At 37.0% G+C, this 13,149-nt stretch overlaps 1 protein-coding gene across 1 annotated transcript in view; it reads left to right on the top strand.

Moving 5' to 3' along the window:
- Nucleotides 1–13,149, top strand: part of MARCHF5 (membrane associated ring-CH-type finger 5) — a 35,061-nt gene that overhangs the window by 1,981 nt on the left and 19,931 nt on the right. The window contains exon 2 of the mRNA XM_035897421.1: nt 854–898. Coding sequence (XP_035753314.1) covers nt 854–898 — 45 coding nt within the window. The remainder of the gene's footprint in view (nt 1–853; nt 899–13,149) is intronic.

The following is a 13,149-nucleotide window of genomic DNA, read 5'->3' as shown; positions in this document are numbered from 1 at the left end:
GCGGTGGCGTCGGAGGAGGGCCTGGGCCGCCGGCGCGGGTTCGGTTGCACTTTTTGTTTTCGGGAAACTTTGGTGGTCCGGGCGAAGTCGTGCCAGCTCTGTCGTAAATCAGCGCAAGGTACCGCGGGCAGCAGTGTGGTGTCTGCGGCGGCCTGGGGGGTGTGGAAGGACGGCTCTGGCAGCGTTTGGGCGGGAGGAGGTGTGTCTGGACTGACACGGGCTGCGGGGAGAGTGGTGGAGGTCTGCAGAAGGCTGTCCGGTTTCTGTGGGGCTGGGAGATGCTGTAGGTATGGAAGGCATTAGCATGCACGTAAAGTAAGGCACCAAAAGACGGCCAAAGCTTAACTGGCCTTTTGTGTTTTGTTGCTCGCTTTATGATCTTTGAAGAAAGCCTACAATTGCTTTTTGGAGTGCTGTTAATAAGTACAACCTAAAAACTACTTTGACTTAAGTGTAGGGGTGGAAAGATGCTTGCTAACTCTTAAATTATTTTTGTTACACTTGTCTTCTCCTTAGGCTTTTATTTGAGTATGTAGCACTTTCACCCTGTTCTACTGAGAGCTTAAGATTCCTTATGTGTAATTTTGAGTCATCCAGGAAACCCTTAAGACCCGCCCCTGTAAAGAACAAAACCAAATTGGTAGTCTTTTATTGCAGGAGTTGTGATAGCTTGGTATTTCAGAAGGTGGGGGCTCAAAAGGAATAGGGCTTCTATTGATGAACGTGTCATGTTTTCATCATAAGGAAGAAAAAAAAAAAAAGAAAAAAACCCTGGTGTTTTTCTCCTTTCCAGGTCACCTCTAAGGAAAGAGGATTTAGAAAAATACAGGCTGTTATCAGGCAAGTGATGGAGATATAAATTATGTGAGGCAGGGGCAGAACTTGTGCAGCCTGGAAGGTGAGGATGAGAAGTTTCAGTTTGATGTAGAAAAAGGATAAAAGTGAGTTGGGGAGGGAGGGAAAGTTGTCTGTCTGTTTTAGAAAAACTGAAGATGGGAGAGGTGACAATGGGATGATTTAGGTTATAATTTAGAACAACGCCTGTCAAGGAGGCTAGCAGTCAAACAATAAATGCACTCCTGAGAAGTAACAGGAAGGAGGTAGATTTTTAGGAATACTATCAAGAAAGTATTCAGTTCGATACACTGCCTGTGAATGCAGGGAATAAAAGAGAAGAATTAAGGAATACAAATGAATTGGGGGGAGGAACTATTGTGCAGGAGGGGGGAAAAAGGGAAAAGATCAGGAAGAGTGTTGCAGAATCAACTCCTCTGAAACTAAAAAAATCGCATCTTCATCCGAAGTTTGTAGTCCTATAATATGTAATATTTTATGGTTTTGAGTTCTAGGAAACCATGATATTCTGAGAGTATTCCCTACTGTCTACAGCTGTTGTATCATACCATGAAGTCCTAGTTCACCTTTTTGGGAAATGGCTGTAAGGTGGTATTTATAAACTGAGTTGTGAGTAACTGTTAAATGGTTAATTAAAAAAGGGAAATTAATTAACTAGTGGCCAAAACAGTTTACTGTTATTCAATTGCTATATGTAATGGATATGTGGGGTTTGATGTACCTTTAATGTGCTTGTTTCCTTTCAGCTTTGTGAAATTGTAATTTTTATCTCTGGTCCTTTTCAAAGACTTTTTCCAGTAAACTTGGAGTAGCAGAGTCAAAACAGTAATCTAAAACAATTGAAAGTGTCCCTGACTTCCTTAATAACTAGGACAGCAGGGGAAAAGTTTTAAGTACCTAGGTAATGTAAAAGGAGGTCTGAAGAGAGACTGCAGCTTTCATAGAAGAATTTATTGGGCTTGGTATAGGAAACACTAGAAACAGTAGTGTGAGAAGTGGTAGATGGAGTGGTAAGAAGGAGCCAAGTATTTAGGATTTGAATTTAATTCAGAGTGTAGTATAATTTCAATGGAAGGATTTTGGAGGAACCAAGACCTCAAAATGCAGTCAGTGTAAATAATTTTTCAGTTACATATTGGGTTTATAGAATAGGGTTACATTGGAAGAAACTAATTTTCATTCATCTCTTTTATCTCTGAAGATCATAACTGTTTTCATGTTGTATGTAGTGATGATCAAGGTAAACCTAATATTTCAGATTAGTGGACGCAACCTGTGGATGAATCACATGTAGGGATTCCGAGGAGTTGAAATGCCTCTACTATCCTGTTATTTTTATTGCTCGTGATGGTTGTTTTCCTGGGTAAGAGGAAAAAGTACATATGCAAAAACTTAAGACTAACTGTTAATGGATTATAACTTAACACAAAGTGCATACTTTTAAATCAAATTCAGATCTCTTGGTGAAGGATGCAGAAAGTAGCTTTTCAGTGAAAAGACTTTAATTTGATCCTAATAGTCATTAGGAGAGGAAAAAATAGGGGTTTCTTTGTTTCCAATACCTTGGTGGTCACACTGAGATTGGTGATGTACTGTTGTATCAGGAATAAGGTGTTGCTGCAGATCTGAACGTATGCACTGCTTTGTATACAAGGGTCAGAGCCCTTACAGCAAGTTCTTCAGTTATGTGTTTGTGAGAGAACTGTTGGCTGCTTCTCTTGACTCTTGGATTGTGGATCTGTATGACTTACAGGGTTTTTTTTTCCTTAATAAAGCAATTTCTATTTCTCCAGTGTAAGGAGTGTCTTGATAGCATCTCAACATTGTTGCCTGGGATTCATCTTCGTGTACTTTGTGCTCCATTCTCCTTTATTTTCTGTGCATAATTTCAATCTGGAAGCAAACCACACATTTGTAACAAAGATGGTAAATAGCTGTTAAAGTATAAGGAGTTTATTTCAAGTTTCTAGCTAAGGATTTCATACTTGCCTGAAGGATTTGCTACAGCATAAATAAAAGATGCACGAGAAGTAGGTGTGACCATGAAGTGACACTCCATTCTGGGAGTTCTCTTGTCTGCAACGTTTAGGAGACTAATCCAGATGATTATCATGATCCTTTCTGGCCTCAAAATTGGAATTTCAATCCCTCTTGTAATTTTTTTTTTCTTCTAGCTCATGTTTAAATAATGGGCCTAGATAATAGTCTTAAATACCATCCTTTTCTGCTTACAGAATTCTTTGCAATCTATAGTAAAGGGCCATATTCTTGGACTAATGTGCGCACTTGAAGGTAGTGGTTAGTGGTCTGTCTAAAGGGCGAGGTGTTATTATTTTAATCCATTTATTCGTGTTGTTTTAATGCATAAATTGCAGAATGATTGGAATTCCCATTTAAAAATTGAAACTATGTGGCAGTGGTTTTCTATATACTGTTAATGTTAAAACATTTGTCAAGATTTATTTAAACTAAATTGCCAGATTACATGAAATGTCTTAGAAATTGTCACTATTACTCTGAGTGCACAGGGCAAACTTTTCTTGAAAGTCAATCCTAATGCATTTGTCAAATTTTAACAGGCAGAGGCTATTTGATATGATATACATAACTTCTAATGTGAAAGCAATTTTTACGGGAATACCTAGAAATATTATATTGTGGATGGTATTAGGATGTTGAACCTTTACAGTGAAATTCTTGTGCCCAGTGTGCCAAGATCGTGAACTGAGTCAATCCTCCTTGTGTTTTCAAATATAATTTTGGAAATGCGCAAAAGTTTTTTGTGGGTTTTTTCATCTTTCCTGTTCACTTAAATCCTATAAATTTTCTGTGTCTCGGCACTGTTTGACAATAGTTCTTCCAGTTGAACACTTATAATTGTTTCTTCTAGCTGCCCTGTGTAGCACCTGTCATAACAGGTATTCTGGCTTCTTAATGCATTTTTCAAACATTTTCATTCTTCTAGGTAACTTTGAAGATAAGTTGTTGAGCGTGCTGGCAGATTTTGGTGCTCTGTTTGATTAAAAATGTAATCTTTTAAATTTTTCCTGTGTCATTTGCTTGTCAAATACAATTTGACTTTACCTCTCCTTTTTTTTTTTTTATAGTTATGTTTGTAAGCAGAACTAATGTGTAAATTCAGTTTGGTTTTAAGTTATATCTGTAACTACATCTTGTCAGTTTGCTATTTTATAGCTTTCTGTAATAGCTTGCATGTTATTGCCAGGACATCAGTTGGCTGTGATCCTGTACTACTTAATCTTCTTACAGAACACTTGACTGGGTCTCGCTGGAGTTGCTGTTAGAATATATACGAGAAAACGAAACTAATAAATAGTTATCTTACCATGCAGTCTTTTTACTGTGTTGGTTGAGCAGCTGCTTTCTGAAGTCACAAAATTTGAAAATAGTTATTAAACATGTATTGGCCATAATGAAGTCAGTGGCAAGCCCATGTTGATAGAAAACCTAAACAATACAAATATTTGAGTGATTAAAAAAAAGCTTCAATATGGTCAAATTAAAAAAAAAGTTGTTACTTTTATAATAAGTGTATCGTCAGATGGTCTCTGATTTATTTGCTTGTGAACATAATCTAGTCAATCTGCTGTCTTCAAAAAACCAAATGCTTAGCCACGCATCAGCTTTTTCCTAGCTATGTCATTGCCTGTATCTACCTTAATGTGAGCTGTAATGCTAAAATGTACTCATATTTTTAAGCTTTATTCTCTTGTCTGCAGTTGGATTATGTGTGGATTGCTCTTGCAATTGGGTATACCAAGGCTTCAGAATGGTGGGGTTTTGTTTTGTAGGCGTTTTTTAAAGCATGTTCTGTGGTGCTGATTTGTAGTGTTCCTTATACTGTCTAAATTAAAGACAACTCCTGCTCCCTCCTTCCCATGTATTTGCCAGCTGTCCAGAGTGTGGTCACTTTTGCCTTCTGTTTTTTCAATATTCAAAGGTGTTAGTGTAAATATTTTAAATAATCTGCTGCAGGCTTGTGCAGGTACATGCTGAAGAATCAGTGTAGTGGTAATTTTAGCATAATTTAACTTTTGAATTAGCATGCTTTATTTTCCAAATAAATAGTAGTTGGTTGAACTGTGGTCGCTATGTAGCCCTCCTTGATAGAAACTAGAGCAAGATCATATGACTGTTTTGTCTTCTACTCTTGCAATTCCCTATTTAAAGGAGACAATAGAGTTGAAATTGCAGGTAGACTTTAAAAGCAATTAAAAGATAAAATACAGAATTGTAGTTGGCTTAAGAAATTACTTATACTATCAAGAGAGGAATACTGTTGCAACTAAATTTTCTCTTTGCCAGAGTACTGATTTGTCAGAAAAGTGCTAGCAATTGAGGCTCTAAAGTTGCAAAACAGCAAATTCATGGGTTTTCTATTTCAGTTTCCTGAACTATCAGCTGATTCTGTGGTAATTTTTTTTAAAGAAAAAAGCATATGCAATGGTTTTATACATAATTTTCAGTAGGTCCTTTCATTCCAGTTAGCACGTGTGGTGTTTGTGTTGGTATGAATCTTTTCCTTCTCTCTTTGGAAGCACAGGCACTGATTTAGGTTTATTTGCACAATTAACTGTTGATACTTTAGGAACCAAAGACACAGGTTCAGATTAAGACCTTAATGCTACAACCTAGGCAATGCAATTAGTGCAGTATGGTCCTTGATCGATCAAGACCTTTATTCTGAACTCCTTAAACTTGCACTGGATGTTGTGCACTGTGAATAATCTCACTGACTAAAGTTGACACAGGAGTAAATCTTTGTAGGAGTGGAGTTCAAACGGATAAGATATGCAGAGTAATAAACAGCATAAAACACTTTACAGGATTTTTCATGGTACTTTGACAAACTATGTACTGTCTCTGCATTTATCCAGTCTGTTTCTTCTACTTGCGCTGATGAAGCATGCCTCTCTTCATTGCCCTACCTGAAGGAATTGTTTTCTTCCTATACAACATAGTTAAACTCATTTTTTTCTGAAAGAGGACTTTCCCTGGCTTCTGGTTGAAGTCTATCAGCAACTAGAAGTACCTTGCTTTCTGTTGTTCCTCTAAAGTAGGTTATGCATGCTTAGAAGGAAGAGGATATAAGAATAAAGAATGGGCTGTGCTGGGTTAATCTCTACCAGAAAGGAAATGAGGTGTTCTTCCCTGTCTTTACCCTGACTGACTGGAAGCTGATGTTGATACAGGATGGAAAAAGCAAAATTATGCGTATCTTAGGGGAGGTTTGAAGAACAAAAGTTTGAAATGGCAATGACTTTCTAATAGCTTGACTTTTTCATTATTGCTTCATCCCAGGTACATCCCTTGCTATTCCAGTTCTCTTTATGCTGAAGTTTCTGTGTGGATTGAGTTCTTCCTGTGTCTTATCAGTAAAGATGATTAGTGAAGCCTGATTGCAGACCTGTGGAATGCCTTTTCACCATGTGCAGTATAAAAGCATTAGCATGTTATTTATAAACTATCTTAACCTTTTGGCTGTCGTCTTATATGCATTATATTTCCATCTTTGATGTCTGCTTTGATATTCATAGGAACAAACATACATGTTTTAATTGCTGCTTAACTGTTAACTTCTACCTGCAGACAGTAGGCAATTACTCCTCCTATTTCGGTGTGGGGAAACTCCTGAGAGACTATAATTTTTCGTACTAAAAATCCTGGTAGTCCGTGTATTATCAATGCATTCAAATAATATTTTCATAAATTGTATCTGCTTCATCTAAAAAAGCTGTACAAAAACCTGTTGATTGCTATCTTCCTCATAAAAGTACTCAGACCTCTATAATAGTGCTTAACTGTGATTGTTTCCTTTGGCATGGTGTCTTACAGTGCTTGCTGAAGTTAAAACTTTCAACAATTAATGCAAATGTATTGAATAAATATCTTAAGATGCATAATAATTTACAGAGAAAGATCAATTAAAAGGTTTGGGTATTAATTTTTGAGCATCTTTTTAAGTAATACTTAAAGTGGTAATGAATATGCCAGCTGTTTAGGACTTGTTTGCTTGGTGCTTCTGACATCTTAACCTGCTTAACCTGCTTATGGTCTTAGTATACTGGAGAGTGGGTGGAAAGTTCTGTGCGTGAAAGTGGTAAGAGCTTTCTGATGCATCTTATTTTCTTTCTCTTGGCAATGGAATGGGTTGGGTACAGTCTTGTTATAGGACATAATACCTGTCTTTATCAAAAGAGTGCATGGCTTGCTCATTTTTTTACTGGCACTTGTGCCTTACCACAAGTAGCAAATCCATCTTTGGTGCAGAAGAATCAAAAGGCCCTATCTGAAGCATTTAAATTCTTTTAAGCAAACTGCTTCTGGCTAACATTTCTAAACAAAACTGTTACTAAGGTTATACAAGATAGTCAAGGGGTTGGAGGATATGACTTGCTAGGAAAAGCTAGAGGGAACCGGGCCTGCTTAGCCTGAAGAAGAGATGGCTTGAGGGTATCTAATAATCTTCTAATACCTACCGAGGAGGTTGTTCAGTCTGGATTTTTTTGGATGTTCCTGGCAGGATGATGAGAAACAACGACTGTAAAGTTGAACAGAGAAGGCTTCAGCATGTGAAGATGGGGAGCTTTGGAACAGGTTGCCCAGGGCAGCTGTGGATCTCTGTCCATGGGGCTTTTCAAGACCCAGCTGGAGATAGTTCTGGCAGTCTGGTCTGAATTCACAGTGTTGCTTCTGCCTTGGGCAGGAAGTCTGACTAGAGACCTCCTGTGGCCCCTTCCAACCCAAGTAATTCTGTGATACTAGGTCTAGATGCAACCCCAATGTAAACAGGGGGACAACAGAGCATTAGGGCTCTATTTGAACTGCATGGCATGAGCTTACTGAGCTGGAGGTGCCAATACAAGAGGTACAGTCCACTAATACCTTCTGGCAAATCTGCGCTTAGCCTTTTTAGCATCTGCTCTGAAATTTGTGCCTAGAAATTAAAATGATTTATTGTCTGGTTGGACTGGAATCTTGGGTTTTTTCCTTTTCTCTCAGATTTTTTTTGTTCTCCTTTTAATGCTAATAAGGGAGCTTTTCATCCATAGCTTTCTACCATCCAGTGAAGATGCTTAGGCTCAGGATTTTTGTGGCAGTGGTTCTGGGGAAAGGATTATATACCTGCTGCCAAAGACTAATATAGGATAAGAAAAATTCTAATCAAAATCTCTACTTTTAAACGTTTTTTTTTTTTTTTAAAAAAGTTTGTACTGAAGTTGTATTAAATCTGGGACTAGCTGTAATTTGTTTATAATTTTGTATCTTAATTATCTTAACTGATTAAAATAAAAACGAGAATTAAACTGGTGTGCTATAACAGTTTCCCTGTAACAAGTAAATACCAATTGATTTAATGGCCAATCATGGAATCTGGGTATACGCTTATGTTTGGAAACAAGGCTCACAGGAAACAAACTTTTTGGGTAAGTGTAGTTAGTGTTTCTAGGCTTTAAGTGATTGATTGCTGATGATCATTATGAACTATTTAGTGTTCTCAGTTTATGTATCTGCCTGTTTCTCCCTTTGGTCATGCATTTCCAAGGTGTATGTATTAAAAGAAAGTGTTAATACAGTGTGAAGGTAGTGAATAATAGAGCTATTATGGACAAGAGGGGCTGGTATTCAGTGATTTATTTTTTAAAGCCATTTTAATATAGTAGTAATTTCTTCACAGCCTTTCTAGAAGAAAGACTAGACCCTCTATTTTAAAGCTGTAATGTTGTCTCTACTTAGCTTTCTGATCTCTTCTCACTTGTTTCTTCTGTTACAAATGCTTCCTCTTGATCTGAATACTTTTGTGTAGAAGTGGGTATTTTATATTGGACTAAAATGCACCAATGTAAGTTAGGCTTCTGTGAAGGATATAATTACAGAGGGCCATGTGCTGAGTGCTTGTGACTGTTCTACTGGTGAGTCACGCAGTCAATTCTACAGAGCGCTGAGGAGAGTTGCTCAATGTTATGATCAGACACCTTGGAGTTTTGTTCAAATTTATTCAGAGTAAAGACTTTTCCAGGTTTTCAGTGTCTGCCACATTTGAGTGTTTTTTTTGTTCTTGAGGTATTAATGTCTCAAGAGTGTATCTTCTTGGCTTTAAAAATTTGTTTTGGTAATTTTTAGGTCTCAAATTGTTCTGGTTTTGTTATGTATATTAGGAGGATGTAAGATGCCTGACTTCAGTAGAGCTTTTTGGTTTGGTCTCTTATACTGTAAATTATCTGATAAAAATAGAAGTTATAAACTGAGAATAACTTGAGTAATAGTGTCTGTTATATAAACTCTTTGAGTTCACAGCAGTTTGCTTGCTTTGGAGTCTTCCTGCCCATTTTTGCAGCTTTAGTACTATGCTTCCTATTTTTCTTCTCTTTTCTTTGAAAGAACAGAAAAATTGCTTACCCTTAAGGTGAGTTTAACCATGAAACTCTCTAGGGATACAGCATACAAAACCTGAACTTTTATTTCACAATTACCTTGCCTCAGAATGGAGCTTAAAGTGAGTGGCTATAAGTTTTGTTTCTAACAGATTAAGTCTACGCTAATGTGTTTACTTTTGTAACTCAAGATATCGTGCCTAAAGATTAATTTGTATTTTTAAATTACCTGTGTGATACTGGGAAATTGCTGCAGGAGATTGAGCTCACATAATGCAGACTCTGTGAATGGAACACAACTTTGCATTTCTTGTCTTTTATCTTTTTCTTGTCACAGACAATTACAGTTTTAGACATATCAAAGTTGGTCTAATCTGTATGCATGTCGCACTTGATATTCGTAGCATCTGTCATCTACTGTGTACACGTACCGCAAATACCAGTATTGGTATTTTTCTGATGCAACTCTCTTCCCCTTTCCCCCAGTGCAGAGGAACATTGTTTAATGCTAGTTTAATAGAAACTACATATTTTTATCTTCTTTTTGAGACTGGGAATTGTCTTTAACATTCCAGTTTAAAACAGCAGATTAAAAACATCTTGATACTAATCTTTGAAAACACAGATATGGTTAGTGCTTGATTAAAGAACCTAATAAGTACATGTTAAACTTCTGTTACGGAAAAGTAAATCTTCCAGGACATATGAAGGACTAATGCTTTTTATCCCTTGTGTAAGAACTTGAAGGAATAAAGGTTAAAGTTAAATTCCTGTAAATCGACCAAACACTTGCTTTAGCTTACATTTTGGCTAACAGCGGAAAAATGGGTACAGTTTTACCCATCGAATGGCACAGGTAATTACAGAATTCTGACAAAGCAATGAAGCAGTTGTGCAGTCATTCCTAACCTTGGTCCGTAGGCAGCATTTTCAAGCAAGCAATATGCTGTAAGAGGAATTGTTTTGATGTCAAGGTTAGCCTCGATGCTAGTATTTTTGAATTCTTCAATAATGTTAGGAAGTTGTTTTCTGGGAACATTGACTGGGAAATCTTTTCTAGGTGTAATTAAGCTATAGCAGTATATTAGGGTGTCATAGCATACTTTGATTCTCTTCACTAAGAAACAACCTCCTGTGTTCTACAGCTTCAGATCAATTTTCTGCTGCCTGCATTGATATTTTTCACACAAATCTTCCCTCTATCCTCTATTCAACTGTGGTCATTTTCTGTGCACTGTTCTCAAGTAAATGTTTTTGTTTTGGTTTTTTACCAACATTTTGTGTGCCTTGGTTTAATTTGTCACTGCCTAACTGGAGAGGGTATTGACTGAGCTACTGAAAACAATGATGCAAGTGCTCTTTTTTTTCTTCTCAAAAAGAGTAGAATTGAGGTTGTGATGACTGTGATCAAGGATATTGTTGAAGATACTTTTTCCAGGAGGCCTCAAACGATTAAAGTTAGACAGATATAGTTACTTGGCTGTTATACTTTTATTGTCTGGCAAGTAAATCCTTTGTATTGGAAACCATGGAGACAGTCAAAAGCTGAAATTTAGCACATGGTGAAATGTGTAATATCCCTAGGGAGTGAGGACTGCTGCAAGAATTTAATACAGTAGATTGCAGATGAATTACAGCAAGAATGGCTTTTAAAACTACTTTGAGGACTGAAGTGTCTTCCTGTGCTAAATCCGTCAGCGTTGCTAGAAATAAGACAATTTTTTTTAGCCTCAGGTAATAATCTATTCTCCTTTAAATCTTATTTGTACATAAATCAGTTCAGCTTGTCAGTAGTTGGGTGTCCTACCTTCCTAGTAGGTCGTCTGATCTGTTAGAGAAGGCTGGTGTGGCCATCTAGAGTTCTTGCAGTATCTTGAACATGCTAGTAGCTTTTCTTTCGTCAGCCGCTGTAAACATTAATACATGAATTCTAGCTGATCGAGCTTCTCACAATTATACCTTGACATTATGCTGCTTTGCAATTAGGCATCGCGAGAAGCTAAGACTTAAAGGAATTCCGTCTGGTTCTCATTTTCCTCATCAGGAGGAGCTTTCAGACATACTGCTATGTGATTTTGTGAATATCACAGGCAATTAATACATAATTAAGATGTTTAAAGGAACACTCAAGGAAGTAACGTTAGCCTCTAAAAAACCGATTTGCTAGTTGCCTTATCTCTTATTACTTCACATGGTTGTGATTGACAGCTTTGTCAAACAATGCTTAAGAACATGTTTTCCCTATATAGTATGCTATCTGCATTATAAAAAAATCCGTGGAACATTTAAGGCATTAACTTAATGCTATTAGAATTCTTCAGTGTTTGCTGTGTATGTATATACTTGACTGTTCAGCTTCTCTTTTCAAGTCATGTTGTTCAAGGCATATTTCAGTTTTGGAAGTAAATTGTTCTGTGCGTGTGGATAGGGTTCATTGGTTTGGTTTTGTCTGGTTTTTCTCTTTCCAGTTGGTTTTAGTTATGCCCTTATTTTTCTTAAACATGATGGTAGCTTAAATTGTTGAAAGTTGTGTGCCAAGATGCTAATATGTAATAATAATAGTTGAACTAGCAACATGTGTAATGTTTTAGTAATAAGGTGCTTATTGTATCAGTAATAGTTTTACCTGATTTGTCCTTTGCACATTTTTAGGAGGGCCCTGTTTTCCCTCCCTCCCTTAAGAAATAAAGCAAATGTTCCTAACAGCAAAGTTCTTTATATATTTAGAGGCTCACAGCAAGGCCACTGAGCCTTGGTGACTTACTAAGTTTTCCTTTTGAAAAAGTGAGAGTATGGTAATATTAAACAAAGCCTTTAAGACAACTGAATTTTGAAACCTTTATGAAAGGGATATTCCTGAATAACTGGTTGCAAAAGTTTAATTTGTCCAGAATGAAAGGTAGCTTTTTTACTGATGGTCTAGGTTGTCTTTGTCAAACTAGAGACTGAAATCCAATGAGATAGCTAAATCTGTGGGGGATTTCTTATTCTAAGCTGAGTAGAAGCAAAGGCCATAAAAGCCTTGCAAGGCACAAATCAGGCACAATAGGTGGTGGCTGGCAGTCAAAGGTTTAATTTTATCCACAAGCTAGAAAGTTGCCAGCAGGATTCTGTGAACTGTCCTTTACTCATATCTCTGCCTTTATATAGTGTGATTAACTCAAGTGTAAAATATTTCTCCTTAATTGGAGCTATAATGGCAAATATGTAAATAAGTTTAAATTGAATTTCTGGTAATCACCAGATCTTTGTGGTACACTTTCTAGTTAATCATCCTATGTTTTGGTTTTATGTGTTTGAGTGCTTATTGGGTTTTAGTCATCCATGGGCTTTTATTAAAAGCCTTTTAAAATCTAATTTAAACAATGCTATCCTGTGATTAGAGCTAGTCAGAACCTATATGTTGATACCACTTGGTGGCCGTATGTTCACACCAACATTAGCTTGATAGTCTCTATTTAACCTTTCCCTGCTGTGTTTAATGAAAGCACTACTTTTGTAGTAAAGGCTAGTTACTGTTGTTTCTAGATTCTCATTAACTTCTTTAGTCAGCATTATGCCCTATCCCTGATGACTCGGCAGAGCAGAATTGGGTATTAGGTCAGATGACTTTCAGGAAATTACTTTCAAGATTTTAGTTTTGTTTCAAGGTGATGGCATGTTTTCTAGCTGAACAATCCAGGCTGGTATATGGCTGCTACGCTATGCTGCCTTAAAAAAGATCCGCAAAAGGTATGATGGAGCATCTAAGACTGCTGGTTTTGCACTGTTATCTTTGTTCCTTACTGTGTGTGGGGAGGTCCCCCTTACGATAGTGTAAGGATTTTTGAGTTTGATAGACAGAGCTTGGATTGAAGATGAAAGTATTTTCCACTGCGTGTGATGGCCAGGAAAGTAC

This window comes from Egretta garzetta, unplaced genomic scaffold (genome assembly GCF_000687185.1).
Source record: "Egretta garzetta isolate BGI_Z169 unplaced genomic scaffold, ASM68718v1 scaffold56, whole genome shotgun sequence".
NCBI lineage: Eukaryota > Metazoa > Chordata > Aves > Pelecaniformes > Ardeidae > Egretta > Egretta garzetta.
Note: the sequence above shows the minus strand (reverse complement) of the source record. Positions and strands in the feature narration are given on the sequence as shown.